At 51.1% G+C, this 18,775-nt stretch overlaps 1 protein-coding gene across 1 annotated transcript; it reads left to right on the top strand.

The window, feature by feature from the left end:
- Positions 1–2,958: 2,958 nt before the first annotated feature.
- LOC144675735 (suppressor of cytokine signaling 1-like) lies at positions 2,959–13,189 on the top strand. The gene is made up of 2 exons (XM_078536354.1): positions 2,959–3,659; positions 8,542–13,189. Exon 2 carries the CDS (start codon positions 8,602–8,604, stop codon positions 9,184–9,186), a length of 585 nt encoding a protein of 194 aa, XP_078392480.1. The 5' UTR covers positions 2,959–3,659; positions 8,542–8,601; the 3' UTR covers positions 9,187–13,189.
- Positions 13,190–18,775: the final 5,586 nt, after the last annotated feature.

Genomic DNA, 18,775 nt, shown 5'->3' with positions numbered 1-18,775 from the left:
CCCCCTCATTCCCCCCTCCACTCCCCCCTCCATCCCCCCTCCACCCCACACCCCCCATCCACTCCCCCATCCACTCCCCCATCCACCCCCCCCCCATCCCCCCCCCTCCCCTCTCACTCCCCCCTCCCATCCCCCACCCCCCCCCTCCACTCCCCCTCCACTCCCCCTCCCACTCCCATCCATCCCCCCCCTCCACTCCCCCCTCGAACTCCCCCATGCACTCCCCCATCCACTCCCCCCTCCACTCCCCCTCCCCCCTTCCACTCCCCCCTCCACTCCCCCTCCACTCCTCCCTCCACTCCCCCCTCCACTCCCCCATCCACCCATCTCCACTCCCCCCTCCATTCCCCCCTCCACTCCCCCCTCCACTCCTCCCTCCACTCCCCCTCCACTCCCCCATCCACCCATCTCCAACCCTCCCTCCACTCCCCCCTCCACTCCCCCATCCACCCCACTCCCCCCCTCCACTCCCCCCTCCATTCCCCCCTCCACTCCCCCTCCACTCCCCCCTCCACTCCCCCATCCACCCATCTCCACTCCCCCCTCCACTCCCCCCTCCACTCCCCCCTCCACTCCACCATCCACTCTCCCCTCCACTCCCCCCTCCACTCCCCCCTCCACTCCCCCATCCACCCATCTCCACTCCCCCCTCCATTCCCCCCTCCACTCCCCCCTCCACTCCTCCCTCCACTCCCCCCTCCACTCCCCCATCCACCCATCTCCACTCCTCCCTCCACTCCCCCCTCCACTCCCCCATCCACCCATCTCCACTCCCCCCTCCACTCCCCCCTCCATTCCCCCCTCCACTTCCCCCTCCACTCCCCCCTCCACTCCCCCCTCCACTCCACCATCCATTCCCCCCTCCATTCCCCCCTCCACTCCCCCTCCACCCTCTGCTACCCCCCTTCGCTCCCTCCCCTGCTCCCCCCACCCCCTCAACCCTCCACCATCCACTCCCCCCTCCGCTCCCCACCCTCCACTCCCCCCCTCCACTCCCCCCCACCCTCTGCCACCCCCCCCCCACCATCCGCTCGCCCCCCCCACTTTCCGCCCCCCCCACTTTCCGCTCCCCCCCACTTTCCGCTCCCCCCCACTTTCCGCTCCCCCCCACTTTCCGCTCCCCCCCCACTTTCCGCTCCCCCCCCCACTTTCCGCTCCCCCCCCCACTTTCCGCTCCCCCCCCACTTTCCGCTCCCCCCCCCACTTTCCGCTCCCCCCCCCACTTTCCGCTCCCCCCCCCACTTTCCGCTCCCCCCCCACTTTCTGCTCCCCCCCACTTTCCGCTCCCGCTCCCACTTTCTGCTCCCCCCCCACTTTCCGCTCCCGCTCCCACTTTCCGCTCCCCCCCCACTTTCCGCCCCCCCCCCCACTTTCCGCTCCCCCCCCACTTTCCGCCCCCCCCCCACTTTCCGCCCCCCCCCCACTTTCCGCTCCCCCCCCACTTTCCGCCCCCCCCCACTTTCCGCTCCCCCCCCCACTTTCCGCTCCCCCCCCCACTTTCTGCTCCCCCCCACTTTCTGCTCCCCCCCACTTTCTGCTCCCGCTCCCACTTTCCGCTCCCCCCCCACTTTCCGCTCCCCCCCCACTTTCCGCCCCCCCCCCCACTTTCCGCCCCCCCCACTTTCCGCTCCCCCCCCCACTTTCTGCTCCCCCCCACTTTCTGCTCCCCCCCACTTTCTGCTCCCGCTCCCACTTTCCGCTCCCCCCCCACTTTCCGCTCCCCCCCCACTTTCCGCCCCCCCCCCCACTTTCCGCTCCCCCCCACTTTCTGCTCCCCCCCACTTTCTGCTCCCGCTCCCACTTTCCGCTCCCCCCCCACTTTCCGCTCCCCCCCCACTTTCCGCCCCCCCCCCACTTTCCGCTCCCCCCCACTTTCTGCTCCCGCTCCCACTTTCCGCTCCCCCCCCACTTTCCGCTCCCCCCCCACTTTCCGCTCCCCCCCCCACTTTCCGCCCCCCCCCCCACTTTCCGCTCCCCTCCCACTTTCCGCTCCCCCCCCACTTTCCGCCCCCCCCCCCCACTTTCCGCTCCCCCCCCACTTTCCGCCCCCCCCCCCACTTTCCGCTCCCCCCCCACTTTCCGCCCCCCCCCCCACTTTCCGCTCCCCCCCACTTTCTGCTCCCGCTCCCACTTTCCGCTCCCCCCCCACTTTCCGCTCCCCCCCCACTTTCCGCTCCCCCCCACTTTCCGCCCCCCCCCACTTTCTGCTCCCCCCCACTTTCCGCTAGCCCCCCCCCCCCACTTTCCACTCCTCCCACTTTCCACTCCCCCCACTTTCCGCTCCCCCCCCACTTTCCGCCCCCCCCACCACTTTCTGCTCCCCCCCACTTTCCGCCCCCCCCCCACTTTCCGCTCCCCCCCACTTTCCACTCCTCCCACTTTCCACTCCCCCCCTCCCTCCGCTCGCCCCCATCCCCACTTTCCACTCCCCCCCACCCCTCCCCACCGGCCCTCTGCTCCCCCCCTCCCTTCACCCTCCACTCCCCCCCCAGCACATCCATGGCCTCTTGGGGGAGTGCGGCCCAAATTGGCGCTACACTTAGTGAAAACTGTCACACGGTGGTTACCTCCTCTCGCGACTGCCCGCGGTGTTGTCCCTGGGGTTTTCTGCATCCCAGTTCCTCACCTTTCACTGCAGAGAGACAGCGCTTTTAATTATAAAATCAAAAGGGATCATTCGATCCAGTTGTGGCAGCTGCGGGTCAGCCCAGTTCCCCTGTCCACACGGCTTTAGCTCCAGCCGCTTAAAACCAGCCCAAAATAAAATTAAGGGCAGAATTTACTGCTTTAAAATGGGCGCTGAGTTATGTCCTGGGCCGTGTATCTCCTGACTCCGCTTCCACTGAAATAGTAAATTAGATCTTGACTCCCGTGTGCCTCACCACACGAGATCGACCAGTCAATTTTACATTTACGTTTCTGGCCATTGGGTCCCACCAATCGACCCAACTTCCAGGTCGTGTTCTAAAGTTCATATAAAAGCAAACTCGTGTCTAGCCAGGACTTCTCATGACCCAAAGTGCTTCGTGGCCAACAAAGAACATTTTTAGTCGGGTCATTGCTCTGGAGTATAGGATACGCGGCCGCTAGTTTGTAAACAACGAGCTGTCACAAACAGCAACAAGATAAATGACCTGGTAATCTGTGACTCGTGATGGTGATGGAGGGATAAACATTGGCAAGTAAACAGGGCAGAACTGTGCGGCTATCTGCCTCAGAGCGGATACCGGAACATCCACCTGAGAGTCTGAGTGAGACGTGACGGAGCCGAATGAGATATAACTCAAATTGCTGTGGCCTTTGGGACTAAGGAAGAGATGAAAATCCCATTAAGGGGAACAGCGCGAAACAAGGGCCACAGCTCGACTGAGGGCTGCATTTTGGATTCCTTGGTGGCTTTTCCAAGAGAAGGCCTGAGGAGCAAATGTGCTCTCCTCTGATTTGCATAACTGGGCCTTTGATGGAACACGGTATCTACCAAGTCCCTTTGTCAGGGCGGGGCTGTAGGATGATGTACGAGTGCAGCAACTGAATACGATAAGATTAAAGACACGTCTTAATCCCCTTGAGGCTAGTGATATCTCCCTCACACAGCCAACATTTACAGAGTTTAAAAAATATGGATTTAACAATGATGAGAGTCAAGCCGCTCAGGGCTGGTGAGTTTTTAAAGCTCCTGTCTGTCTGTCCATTTGTGTTTTTGTTTAGTTCGCCGCCTGGAGCCTGGTCCGCCCTCTGGCGCCTTGCGTCGTTTGCCATTCTCCCTGCACAAGCCCAGGCATTGAATGTCGGCAGGTTGCTTGACCCATGTGGTGGGGTTTACAGCTGAGCCGAAGCAGGCCTAACCTTTCTCTTTCCGGGCGTGCGTCTGTACCTCTCTCCGTCTGCCCTGCCCTGTTCTCTTCACCTGTGTGTGTCCTTCTGCCTCTCTGGGTGCATGTTCGCATCACTGTCTGCCCGTCTGTGAAACCGTCTGCCCGTCTGTGTACTAGTCCACTCCAGAATACTAGTCCAGTGATAATACCGCTGTGTCACTGCCTCCGTCTGCGACTCCGTCTGCCCGTCTGCGACTCCGTCTGCCCGTCTGTGACCGTCTTTGTCGCTGTTGTCCTACCGTGACTCTGTCTGCCCGTCTGATGGCCTGTCTGTGCCTCTGACTGCCCGTCTGTGACTGTCTTTGTCGCTGTTGTCCTACCATGTCTCTGTCTATGTATCAGTCTGCCTGTGTCTGTGTCTCTCTGTTTACTGCCAAATGCCTGTCAGCCCATCCCAGTTTCTTGTGGTCTTCCTCTGCCTTTCTTTAAATTACAACATGATGAAGTGAATCTCAACCCTCGAGGAAAGTATAGTATTCTGCACCACAATGCTAGCAAATATGAGTTTCGAATGTTAACGCAAGTGTCAAAGGAAATGCAGAGAATAACAGCCGACAGGCTCAGTGTCAGTCGCACGAGAAATGTGCAAGAAACACCCACAAATTTCTCTGAATGTGTCGATTAATCAGGATCTGGAAACACTCGGTGACGCATGGTTACCTTTACGTGACATCATTTGCTTCTGTGTTAAGTTCACGCTGTCTGTAGCAAGCTCCTCATGCTGCCCATTGACACTACGGCTCTTCAGCAACACGCTGCCCTGCGATGTTGTGGCCGGACAAGCACTAGTGGTTGTTCTAAGGTGGCATCGACCTCCATATTTGTCATTCTGCGCTCGGCATTAAACGCGGGGGCCTGATGGTACCAGTGCCTTAGGGAGCCCAGTGCAAATAAGGAGCCCTTGCAGGGTGGGGAGGGCGGGGGTAAACACTCTGTGTTTCAGTGGATGGGGAGAGTTGGTGTGCAGAGGAGTGCTGGTTTGTTCTTTGGCGCCCCAAGAATTCTTAATCGGGGCCCTGGATCCACAACTCCTTCCGGTGTGCGGTGGGGGCTAAGGAGGTCGACCTCACAGCTCTGGGAGCCAGGCATGGACCTATCTCGGACGCTTTTGGTTCCATTCGTTTGAAGACATGAATTGCTGCGCCGACTCCACAATAGAGGCGCAAGGGCAGAGTAGGAAGCCCCGGCAGAGTCCAGGACTATGGGTGCGGGGTCGATGGAGCAGTGGAGCGTCAAATTACAATTCCCCCACGGCGTCAGGATAATCAGCGACACCGTGCAATTATTTCGTACTTTTTAAAGTAGCTGAGCGTTTCTGGACGCGCGTCATGTTGGGCGGGGCCTTAATTGGCCCGCCCACGTTAAATGGCGGCGCGCAGCTGACCGCAGGCGGCCATTGGCTCTGCGCCTGCCACCGCCCGCTCCCGACCAGCCCGCCCGACAGGGGTAAAATTCTCCCCTAGGACCGAGGGAGCTGAGGACAGGACCACGAGTGGTGCAGCGAAGGAAGTTGGTGATGGACAAGTGGCCGGAATTAGAGGAGCACAGGGACCACAGAGGGTTGCAGGTGCTGGAGGAGGTTACAGAGAAAGGTTGGGGGAGGGGGGAGTGAGGGGGGGGTTGTGAAGGGTGGAGGGGTGGTGGGAATGGCAAGGGGAGGGAGGGAGAGAGGGGTGCACGGGTGAGGCCATGGAGGGATTGGAACATATCAATAATAATAGACAATGGCACAGTGGCAATGTCACTAGACTAGTGATGCAGAGGCCCAGATTAATGCCCTGGGGATATGGGTTCAATCCCATCATGGCAGCTGGTGGAATTTAAATTCAATCAATAAATTGGAATCGAAAACTAGTCTCAGAAACCAGTGTCGAATGTCATAAAAGCCCTGTAGGGAAGGGAAATCTGCTGTCCTTACCCAGTCTCGTCTACATGTGACTCCAGACCCACAGCAATGTGGTTGACTCTTAACTACCCTCTGAAATGGCCTAGCAACTCAGTTCAAGGGCAATTAGGGATGGACAACAAATATTGGCCTTGCCAGTGATGCCCTCACTCCATGAAAGGATAAAAATAATAAACCCAAGGAGCTGACAGACTGGGTCCCAGGACAGCTCATTCAGCACAGGGGCGATGAAGGGACCGTACTTTCATGCAGATAAGCACACGGGCCACTAAAGCTTTGGATGAGCTCATGTTTGAGGAAGGGTGTTGGCAGGCCAGCCAGGAGACCGTTCGTCAAGTCCAGAAATAACAAAGCAGGGGTGAGGGTTTGAGTTGCAGGGGAGCTGAGGCAGTGGCAGAGACTGGCCTGTATTATGGTGGAAGTAGGCCATCTTAGTGATGGAGACAACATGGGGTCAAACCTCCTGGTTCAGCTTCAGAATGTGGTCAGGGATGAGGCGTCCCTTGGTAACTGGGCTAGCAGGTGGCAGGTACAGTTTAATATTGATCAGTATGTATTAAAAAATTCAAATGGGGCAAAGAAAATTTGTATTAAGCGGAGCAGTGATATCTGCTGCATAGATAATGCCTACCAGCATGGTACTTAGCTGCAGTGAAGATAAACAAGTAAGGTGTCAGTTCTCGAGGGGATTCACAGTCAATCTAATGAGGCTACATCTTTGTTGTATAAAGTGTTGATCAGGCCAACCAACGCAGCTTTCTTATTCTTCATTCATGGGATGTGGGTGTCGCTTGGCTAGGCGATGGGCTATTGCCCAATCCCTAATTGCCCTTGAGAAACTGAGTGGCTTGCTAGGCCATTTCAGAGGACATTTAAGAGTCAACCACATTGCTGTGGATCAAATGTAGGCCAGGCCACATTAGGATGGCAGATTTTCCTCCCTAAGAGACATTAGTGAACCAGATGGGGATTTTCCAACAATCGACAATGGTTTCATGGTCATCATCACACTTTTTAATTCCAGGCTTCTTTTATTGAATTCACCATCTGCATTACCCTGGGTGTCTGGGTTACTAGTCCAGTGACAATACCACTACGCCACCGTCTCCCCTGGTCATGTAGTCATGTAAGAAAGACATTTTAGCAAAGATGTTTTTCAGGAAGTGGCTTTTCCAGTTGTGATGGTGGAAGCTGGGCCTGTTATTGTTCAAAAATCAGAATGTTGTGGAGACCTTGTCAAAAGGACGAATAAAGATGAACTGGGAACTATTTCATGGTGATGAAGAGTTTTAAAAGCCAGGTTAAAAATGAGGAAGCCCAGAAAGAGAGGAGCATTTATTGGCAGATAGAGTTGAGTTGAGGCAACATGCAATAAGTGGCTTGAGAAGGCCCTTGGGATGAATGTCGGAACTGACCTACAGGAGCAGATGGAAGAGGAGGAAGTGCGTCAGTTTGAGATCTTGCAAAGAGCAACCGTTTGTTGAACCTAATTCCTGTTCCTAAAATCTTGGGAAAAGGGGAGAGGTGGGTTCAGGGAAAGGTGTTAGGCAGCACCTTTGGGAAGGGTGAGCAGGCCGTGGGGCTGAATGTCAGTTTCACCATGCTTATGATGTGTAATCGACATCTGATCATTCATGTCACTACATGGTGCTAAATACAGGCTCACCATGAAGAAGGACCTTACATTTCTGTATCACTGTACCAGCCGCTCCAGTACTTTTCAACTGTAGTCACCTTTGTAATATGGCAAAAAACAGTAGCTAACTTGCGCACAGTAATATCCCACAAAAAAAGCCCATAAGATAATGACCAGGTGACCTATCTTTCCATATCCGTTGAGGTAAACTATTGCTCAGGGCATCGGGAGAAAGCCCCTTATTTTCATTTAAGTACTGTGATATCCTTTACATCCTCTTGAGAAGGCAGACGAGGCCTGAGTTTTACATCTCATTCGAAAGACTGCAGCCCCTAGAGTGCAGCACTCCCTTAGTGATGGGGCTTGGAGTTCTTTGTCGCCCTCTCATTGGACGTGAACGTCACTGTCTCAGCCGGCATTGTTACTCACCCCTAGTTGCCCTTGAGAAGGTGGTGGTGAGCTGCCTTCTTGAGCCGCTGCAGCCCTTGTGGGGTAGGTACATCATAGCGCTGATACGGAGGGAGTTCCAGGATTTTGATCCAGCGACAGTGAAGGAACGGTCATATATTTCCAAGTCAGGATGGTGAGTGGCTTGGAGGGGAACTTCCAGGTGCTGGTGTTCCCATGCATCTGCTGCCCTTGTCCTTCTAGATGGTAGTGGTCTCGGGTTTGGAAGGTGCTGTCGAAGGAGCTTTGATGAGTTCCGCCAGTGCATCTTGTAGATGGTACACACTGCTGCTACTGTGCGTCGGTGGTGGAGGGAGTGAATGTTTAAAATGGTGGATGGGGTGTCAACCAAGGGGGCTGCTTTGTCCTGGATTATATTGAGCTTCTTGAGTGTTGTGGGAGCTGCACTCACCCAGGCAAGTGGAGGGCATTCCATCACACTCCTGACTCGTGCCTTGTAGATGGTGAACAGACTTTGGGGAGTCAGGAGGTGAGTTACTCTCTGCAGAATTCCCAACCTCTGACCTGCTGTTGTAGCCAGGGTAATGGTGCCAGACTGTCAGCCTGAATTTTGAAAAGTTTCATGGTCGAGCTGGTGTTTGCCTAAGTGGCGGTTATGTTCCAAGCGCAGTTTTACAAAAGTTGTCCCATTTTTGCCTCTTTTCTCCCCCCTGCAGGACGTTTATCTGTAAGGAGGTTAAAGATGGAGTCCTTTTGGAGTTGGCGGACTCTCTGAGATGGTTGGCGGGAGCACGCAACTGGATGCCCTGGCGAATGCGCGACGACCCGAGCCTCCCCGATTCCAGCCCGATCAGCCCACCCACTTTCGCACGTTCCGCAACCAGGAGAGGGAGATCGTCGACCGGACCCTGCGCTTCCTGGAGGAGAGTGGATTTTACTGGGGGCCGCTCCCCGTGGACCAGGCTCACGCCATGCTGACAGCGGAGCCCGTGGGGACTTTCCTCATTCGGGACAGCACGCAAGCCAACCACTTGTTCAGCCTGAGCGTCCGGGCGGAGAAGGGGCCAGTCAGCATGCGAATCCTCTTCGACAAGGAACACTTCTGGTTCAATAACGCCCACTTTGACTGCATCGTGAAACTCCTGGAGTACTGTGTGGACAGCACCCAGATAAAGCCCTTCACGTTTGACTGCGAGGTCTCTGTGGTCTTTCACAAACCCTTGCGGAGAAACCCCATCCTAAAGCTACAGCAGTTATGCAGAAGGAACATAATTAGCCACCATGGGGTCGAGGGCATGAGGAAACTTCCCTTAGTGTCCCGTCTACGAAGGTACATCGAAGAATTTCCATTCAAAATGTAATTTCCAAGCACAGGGAGCATTGAGTCTTTCCATTTTTGTGGAGTGCCAGCCTTGGAATTGACCACTGGGTGCGGCCGCTCGGCAAGGGGCAGGAGGAGCCTGGGATGTCACGGGCGCCCTCACCCGTCCCACTGCCCTGGCGATGTAACCCGGCTGAGGGGCTCGGGGGGCCTCCGAAGGGGGTCATTGACCAGCGAAGTTTACGGCCAGGCAGTGGCCCTTGTCGCAATGGTGTTCAAACCCGGCAAGCTGGCCCACAGCAGGCACTCACTGGGCCGGCACTGGAACGGAAGAATATTTTTTGGACAAGAGTTGTGAAGGACACGGAGAAATAAATCTCATTCTCTTGAGCAAGATTGTGGTTTCATTCGAAGCCAGCACTGAAAAATGTTTAGTTATGCAGGAAAGCATTACTGTAATAGAATGAAATATTTTTTATCAAATATTTTTATTTTATATAAATATATATATATATATATACATACACATATATATTTTAATACATAATTAAAAAATCATAAAAATTGAACTGATTGGCTGGAATGTGGCTAGTGATGCTCAAAGCCTTGGTGCAGAAGGGTTGCCTGGAGGAAAGGATGGTTAGAATCAAAATGACCTATTGAGTTGGTAGAGGCTCCATTGGCCTTGCATTGTGAGTATTGCAAGCGCCTTTTGGTGACCTGGGAATGGCAATGGCCATCTTTTGCTGCTCACACTCCTTGAAGGATGTCAGGTGTGAATTAGGTCAGTGTGCCGCCCGTGCCCAACAATTAACCCAGCCGCACTCGTCACCCAATCTCGGACATGAAGGACGGTGAACTGGAGAAGAAAGTGTAACTCCCTACACTCTATCCCTTCCCCACCCCCCCCCGCTCCTCTCCCACCACCACCCCAGCGTGAAACTGTGCCTTTGAAACACAAGGAGCAAGTACCGGTACAAGCGTAAAGCGTTGTTCAGTTGGTACCGAATCCATTATCCAGAATGGACCATCCAATGACCTTGCAGCTGTTAAGGTGAAAATGTATCAATCCAATCAGACTGTCATTCAGCCACTTTACAATCTCTTCGATTGGATTCCAGTGTGAAACTCACTCCAGGGGCCTTGCCTCGTTCTAATGTCTTGGTCCCGAGGTCATGTCAATCCCAATTATGACATCAGTAGAATATGATTACTAAATTCTCCTTCCTCCACTGATGGTGACGAGCTCACTTAAAGTCAATCAGCTTTTGGTACTTAAATTTTTATTTTGAAAATATTTCTTAATAATGAAAGTAAATAGTTTTGTTAAAAAAAAAGTTTTTTAAATGATTTATTTTGTGTCAGGGTTATTAATGGGAATGATAATTCCAGCCACAGTGAAAGACATCCATGTCTAATAACAGCATATAGCCTCTGACAGCCTTTATCATACCATGATGCAGGGCACATGTCATGTCAAAAGCCCATTGGAATACTCCACTGTTTACCGTAGATGTCAGAGTTGCTAGCTTATCCCACTTCCGTAACCAGGTAACAGGAAGGGTGAGTGTTGGCGTCCAACGTCTACGGGTTGAGGAGTCACTAGTAACCTTAGTAACTGGTCACATCCACAACCCACAACGCAGGGCCAAGTTGGACAAATCGGACTCCTACTTCAAAAGTCAAGACCCTTTACACTCCTAGGGCAGACACGAGGCCTCTGCTTTGCTACTGAGCAAGAGACATCCCTAAGAGAGAACGACTGACTGGCACCCATAGGCGATGGGGAAGCCTCAAGGGCAACTAAGAATGAACAAGCAATGTGGGCCTCGCCAGCGATGCTCTCATTCCCCACATAATAAAAAAGAAAAGCTTGTGGGGACTTCTCTCTAATGTGCACTTTGACACTGTAGAAATCTGTATCCCAGGTCCCAAGGCATTGCCATTGTTGCAACTTGGTTAATAAGTTTATGCATTTTAAGGGCAGTGTCTGGCTTACATGGGGGTTCCCTCCCCCTCTCTCTTTTGTTGACACTCCGAGGTGGGTTGACTATCTCCAAACAACTAAGTTGGGCACCTTCAGAATGGATCAGATACAGTACAAAGGTCTCTGATATCCAATAATACGGGTCATGGAAGAATGCCCTCCACTATTTTCTTATTACCTCTTCATTATCCATGATCTGCACCCATGCAGTCATTCTGAATCAATGTCTATAAAGCATAACTACAAACTGCTTTGAGCCAAAGTCTAGGTCAGCCATAGAGTGCAAGACTCCATGTCGCTTGGGCCCCATAATGGGTATCAAAGAGCCAGCAAGAAAATGTATTCACCCCCTCGGTGTCCATAGGGATAATTCTCAAAATTGTTCACTTTGTTTTCCCTCCCACCATTCAACTAGAATGATGCATTGGTATTGTTCTTAGCCTTGAAGGCTAGGGAGTAGTGAAACTTGATGTTGGGTGAAGCCCCCACCTCTCCAGTGCATTCCTGAATATGAAGGATCAAAGCCTTGGGCTTGACCTGTGTTAAATTAAGTAACCTCAATCAGGAGTTGAAGTGCTAGAATTGACCTTGGGAACACTCAGCTAGTTGAGGAGGGGAATCGGAAGGGTTCCGGTCCTGTTTGCTGTCTAGTGATATTTGTTCATGGGATGTGGGAATCGCTGGCTAGGCCCATCCCTAAATGCTGTTGAGAAGGCGATGAGCTGCCTTCTTGAATCACTGCAGTCCATAGTGGGGTAGGTACACCCACAGTGCTGTTAGGGAGGGAGTTCCAGGATTTTGTCCCAGCGACAGTGAAGGAACAGCGATATATTTCCAAGTCAGGATGGTGAGTGGCTTGGAGGGGGACTTGCAGGTGGTGGTGTTCCCATGTGTCTGCATAGAGGTCACTTTGTTTGATACAACTTGGTTTGGCAAGTCAACCACATTGCTGTGGGCCTGGAGTCACATGTAGGCCAGACCAAGTAAGGATGGCAGATTTCCTTCCCTAAGATCAGATGGGTTCTTATGACAGTCAACAATGGTTTCATGCTCACCATTACTGAGACTAGCTTTTAATTCCAGATTTTATTAATTGAATTTAAATTCCACCAGCTGCTGTGGTGGGATTTGAACTCATGACCCCAGAGTATCAGCCTGGGTCTCTGGATTACCACTATGCCACCACCTTCCTTCTAGTGTATGTGGGTAAGAAATAGGTAGGAGGCAAAGGATAGGTCTTGGCTTTGGTTTTAGTTGACCAACTTGCCAGTGCTGCTTGCCGGGACTTTTCAGGAAGGAGGTGAGAGGTGGGAATACCATACAGCCATGGAGAACCAAGAAAGAATTGTTGAAATTCATTGAATGGCAGAACTGGGACTGAATGACGCTAAAATAGCCAGAATCTTACAGCACATGGGGAGGCCATTCAGCCCATTGTGTCCCTGCCAACCTTCAGAGTGAGCTACCCGTCTTCCTGCCCTCCCTCCAAACTTGTTAACTTCCTTCCTTCTTCAACTGCTTATCCAGCTCCACTGTAAAAACTGTTATGGATTCTGCTTCCGCCAGTATTCCTGATCAGGCATTCTGCACCCAACTGTGTGGAAATCAAATTTCCGCTAAGCCCTCGCTTCACCCTTTTAATGAAGAACTTGACTGAAACTGATGCCCTCTAGTTACCGACGCACTGATGCATTGGTACCCAAATTACCTGAACGAAACCGCTGATCATTTTGAACTGTTCTAGAGATTATCCATGTTTCGTGAATGCGAGCAAATCATTCTCCATTCCCACTGAAGCCATAGTTGGAGTCAAACTGCAGAGTTGCTTGACAAATTCCAGAAAGGACACTAAGAATCTCACGTAAACCAGACACTGCTATTTCAAAGAAAAAAATTAACCAATCATCTGGTTTGTTTGACGCACATTTGTAACTCATTATGAATTAAATTTCCATTTGCACCAAGTGCAACTTAGCTGCTCTGTTTCACTGTATCGTTCTGCACATGTACAGAATATTTATTGTGAACAAAAATAAAGGTATTTGTATGAATGTGACGTGGTGATGCTGCCTTTGTTTTAGGTGCCATGGGCGGGCTGATCTCCGGCGGTGGAAGGGGCTTGTGAAGGAGATGGTGGACACTTAAAAGAAGGTGGATTGGCCCTACACCAGTTCCACAGGCACCTCATGTTCCGCTTAGGCACTTTACAGCCTTCTGGGCTTAACATTGAGTTCAACAACTTCAGACCATGGACTATGTCCTCCATTTTGATTTCCACCCTCCCCCCATCCCCTCCCCTCCCCACCCACTGCACCCCCACCCCCCCCCGCACAAGTGCTAGTCTGTAACTTGTCCTCACGATTTGCTTTCAGAAAGTGTTGACCCTTATTCTGCTATTAATACATCCTGTTATCTTGCTTTCAGAGAGGGTTGACCTTTATGCTACTATTGACACTTTCTTTGGTCTTTAGTACTATCATTACCACTCCCTTCGTCTTGTGTCCGTGACATCTTTGTCGGTTAATCTCTTTGATCTCCAACCTCTCCCTAACTTTCTATTTTGCTCCACCCCCCTTTTTCTCAGCAACATAAAACCCATCACATTTCTACCTCTCTTCAGCTGCGAAGAAGAGCGGTGCGGACTCGAAACGTGAACCCTGTTTCTCTCTGCACAGATGCTGCCAGACCTGCTGAGTTTTTAGCAGCATTTTCTGTTTTTATTCCAGTTCTGCAGGGCCTTGGAATAAAGACTCTGGGATGGCGACGATCGAGCGCTCACCCTGTTTTGCAGGAAGTTTTCTCCTCTGCTTTTAAGCAGAACTCTATGCTTATTTCTGGCTTCCCTTGAACGGGTTTAACTAGTTCAGAAGGCTGCTTCACGCAGAGTGCCCTTTCGCTGGTACCCCAGGTCTGCATTTAGATATAAACCTTTCAAGGGTCAGCTTTCTTCCCTTGGAGAACACCCTTACCACAGTGTTAGAAAATCAGGGTTCGAACCCCATCCAAGGGGGAGAGGGGGGTGTGATTTTTCACTGCTTTTCTCTAGCTTTTAATGGAGCAGCAATGGCCTCAAAATGTTGTTCATGGGCTCACCGCCTTGTTGTCATGGCGATGCAGCCTGTGCCATTTTTGAAAGGGACTTGCTGTGGGCACCTACTTGATTCAGGCCCTCCTGATATGGAAATTGGGGTACCTGTCACACAAATAGGAACCTGATTGCCGTTTTGGGTCCAAGTTACTGGAGATGGAACTGAGGAAAAAACTTCCGGGGCCCGCAGAAATATTCGGGCCATTGTCTCCCCGGGGGATGACCCCCGGTTCCAAATTTACCTTGTAGGTAGCTGCCCGGCCTTGCTCTTGAGGCTGGTTTAACCTGGCAGGCTGCACTGGCACTCTGGTTTGGCTCCCCAAGGCTCACCTGCCAAATTTAAGTGAGGCCAGGGACCTCAAAATCGTGAGGATCTCAAGTATGCGAGTGAGCCTCTTGGCCACTGCACTGGGCAACTGACCAGTGCTGGTCAGCAACCTAAAGTCCTGAAAATGCTGCTGCTTCTCAGTTGAAGCCTCTTTGCTGACCAGCACTTCGGACTTGAACACATAATCTAGGCTGACAGTCCCGTGCAGTACCGAGGGAGTGTAGCACTGCCAGAGCTGCTGCCTTTCAGTTGTCATGTTAAACCGAGGCCTCAACGTTCTGTTTAGGCGGACGTAAGTATCCTACGGAACTATTCAAAGAAGAGCAAAGGATTTCCACCCCCACCTCCCCACCATGTCGTGGTCAGCATTAATTACTCAACCAACCATTGAAAACAGATTAACTATAGGTTCATCTCGTTGTAGTTTGTGGGGCATTACTGTGTGCAAATTGGTTGACACATTTCCCTTCAGCACAATAGTGACAACACTTCCAGAGGTGTCGAAGTGTTCATGAAGCGTTTCAGGACAGCCCAAAATTGTGACAGGAACAGCATGAGCGCAGGTCCTTTCCTTATCTCTTGGACCACAGTTATACTGCAGGTAGAGGTGGAAAGAGATTGGAAATCTGAAAGAGGTATTGAAAGAAAAGCACATCGCGGAGATACAGAGCCTATCTGCCGATATCTGAAAGTGAAAGGCCACATTAACTGTTCTGGGCACAGACTCAACGATTGTGAAATAGGCTCACGCTGACTCACAAAGGTACCCCAGGCAGCTTGTCAGCAAAGAGGCTTCAATCGGGAAGCAGCAACAGTTTCAGGTTAAAGGGGAAGAGGATTGAGGGGAGGGCAATTTGGCCAACTGGGCCGAGGGATTGAGGCAATGATTGGGAGGGGAGGGGGGAGCAATCAGGGCCTCTGGCCAAGGCACTATTTTGCAGGGGGGTTGGTGGTGGGGTGGGGGGTGGGGAAGATGGACCACAGCAGTGAATGAGTGGCGGGGGGGGGAGCCAAAATAACAAGGAGGAGCAGTGGGTAGCAGTGGCCCCTGACATTAAGAAGGGAAGTGAGAGGAGCACTCCAGCCTCTCCTGGCTTTACAGTCAGCTAAGGGCTCTTTGCAAGCTCCTGTTTTATTTTGCTGATGACCTCCTGAGCTCTTTTTTAAGGGGCCGCATGCAGACCTGGTCCTGGCTGCTCAGAGTCTCTCAAACTGACGTGAGGCCGTTTATTTGCCTACGCCTGTTATTTGGGATGTTCCTTGCGCCCGCGTGGTGGGTGGCCCACCCCCCAGCTTGTAAAAGAGCGTGTGCGCACCCCGACCGCCGTACTGAAGGTTCAAGTGAGAGATGGGCAGAGCGCACTGGAGCTTTCAACATGTTGGGCTGCATTATCTTTTCAGATGCCAACAGATGGGTTGGGCACTTGCAGCATTTCCTGTAATGCTGCCGCTGCCTGCTTGACAGTGGCACTTGCTTAAAATGAACAAGAGTCAGCCTCACGACATTTAAGAAGTACTTAGGTGAGCACTTGAAACGCCGTAGCATACAGGGCTAAGTGCCGGGAAATGGGATTAGAATGGATAGGTGCTTTGATGGCCGGCATGGACACGATGGGCCGAAGGGCCTGTATCTGTGCTGTTCAGCTCCGTGACTCAGTGATGCAGGCCAGGCTGCTGATTCTGTCAATGGGTGAAACAAAAAAATTGCCCTAGTTCCTGCCTGGGCAGCATCTTTATCTTAATAAAATGAACATTCCACCCCTCCTGACAAAAATCAAATACATTGAATGAAAAGAGTTAAGTTTAAGAATGTGGCTGGGGGAATGTTTGAAAAAAGTGGTCTCCATAGGACTGGATTTGTTGATTATTATTGAGTGAAGCTCAAACCCCCACTGAAGGGTGATGGACCTTTTTATTGTATTCTTTTCCAGGACGTGTGCTGACTCTGTAAAGCAGTGGGGACCTATATTTTGGGCTGATTTCGCTGATTTTCGCCTTTTTTTTCTAACACAGATGATATTAACAAGCACAGAGCCTGCTTGAGAGATCCCGCACCAGAAAATTAATGAGCCCCTTACCCACCATCAGCGGGCATGGAAAATTCTGCCCAAAGTTAATATTACAACTTCCATTCAGTTTTAATGTTGTTCGAACTTGACCATAAGTGGAGACTGGGATTACAGTCATTCAGCAAGGTCACTTTTTTTGATCATTTTACGATCCATGTAGGGACTGATACATTTGAAAGAGATGACTTTTCCAATGATGGATGGAAGGAACTGAAGGGCAAGATTCCACTTCTTAAGACTTTTACTGTAACAAATAAACAAAATCAAAATAGATCAAATATTAATTAACAGGCAAATGATACAAACCAAAGAAGAGATATTTTCGCATTAGCTAACTAACACAACCAAAAGCACCTGGCAAGTATGCATCATGAAAGGAACAGTTCCAAAGGCACCCCCAGCTCTCCAGCAGAAGTTAACTCCTTCCTGCCAAGCCAAGTAGAAACTTATAGGGCTGAATTTTGCCGTTGACGAGAAGGGGGCGGGGCCCGCTCGCCGATGCATAAAATGACGCGGGATGATGTCAGGCAGAACCCCCAACATTATCCCGCCCCATTTAACTTTTCAGGAAGGCAGGGGCGCAGCAAAATCAGCTGCGGGCCCGCCGACCTGTCAATGGCCAATTGAGGCCATTGACAGGGTCATTTAACCAATTGAAGGACCTGCCCATCCAATCTTAAGGTTGGCGGGCCAGCCAGGAGCCCCAGCGGCAAATAGATAAAACATGAAACCTCATCCAGCGGCGGGATGAGGTTTCATGAAGGGATTTAAAACGTTTAATAAAGTTTTAGTGTAATTTATGAACATGTCCCATCTCTTGTGACATTGTCACATCTATTTTTAACGTTTTTAAAACTGTCAGCGATCTCCCTGAGGCAGCACTTAGCCTCAAGGAGATGTGTGCTCTTTCGTGAGCATGTGCGAAAGAGCGCGCTCTCGCTTTTGGGGAATCCCTCCCCCCCGCTCGCACAGGAAGTGCGTAGCGCTTCCCGGTGGATGTCACGCTGGGTGGGCCTTAATTGGCCCTCCCACGTAAAATGGCGACGGGGCCTGCTTCTCCAGCAGGGATCGTCTCCCTGCCCACCGGAGATTGGGTCGGGCCCACCCGCCCAACAGGCAGAAAATTCTGCTCATAGTGTCCTTCGACAATCATTCTACTCTGCCTGAGTTTTTCTGATACAATTATCAGCAGCAAGGCACACCTCAATGACTCTCCAATCCTTAAATCTTAAAGAGCCCTGTCTGTTCTGTTCCCTTTCTTTTGAACAGAAACTGAACTCTTAAAAGCATCCTGTACGGTTGTGAACACAAAACCGTTCTCCTTGCTTTTCGACAGCAGTAGCTCATTTTTTCATGAGTCTCAGCTGAAGCTTTTTAAAGTGATATATTCTGAAAGGTGTTAAAACTGTCCCTCGATACTTCAAAGAGTTTATATTTCCTTCTTTTCTCCATGGCTCACGTGGGCATTTTTTCCGAACTGAGGTTTTTTATCAGGAATACGCCCCCCTTCCCCATTCCAAAAAAAACCTCTTACCTTAAGTTAAAGGGAGCTTTTAAAAACATAATTGTCTTGTAAAATTCAGCATTCATGGCAAACATCCCATGAAAAAAACATTACCGTAGTAATGATTTTTTCCATAACACTATCAAAATGCAACAAATTACATCATCAACTAACAACTAACAACTAACTTATTATGCACAATACAGATAACATTATTTCCTCTCTTGTCACATTTCACCGTTAAGCATCTCATAAAGGCAATACAATAAGGCTTAACCCACAGGAAAAACAACCAAAGTGACAATTAGGATTTAAAGTCCAGCGTGTTTGAGTTCTTAGAGCCCTGGCTTACTTGCAAATGAAAGTTTGTTTTCACTTTCTTCATTTTGTGTAATCATTATAGTTTCCATGCCCTTGGCTAAAAGATTGTGCCTTGGTTTTGCATTCCTCACACTGCTTTTTAGAGTCTCTATTAGATTATGCACAGTCGGGACCCTGCGATAGTATTCATGATGGGCCCAAAGGTTTTACAATTTGTTTGGTCTGGTTAACTTTGTCAAGAACAACATTGCTGATTGCTGGTGAACCACCTGACTTCTGGGAACTGGTAACTATGAATTACAATCCAAGAAAAAATCCCCTGTCCAATTGCT

Source organism: Cetorhinus maximus, unplaced genomic scaffold (assembly GCF_964194155.1).
Source record: "Cetorhinus maximus unplaced genomic scaffold, sCetMax3.hap1.1 HAP1_SCAFFOLD_1133, whole genome shotgun sequence".
Classification (NCBI taxonomy): Eukaryota; Metazoa; Chordata; class Chondrichthyes; order Lamniformes; family Cetorhinidae; genus Cetorhinus; species Cetorhinus maximus.
This window is presented reverse-complemented; position numbering and strand designations above follow the sequence as displayed.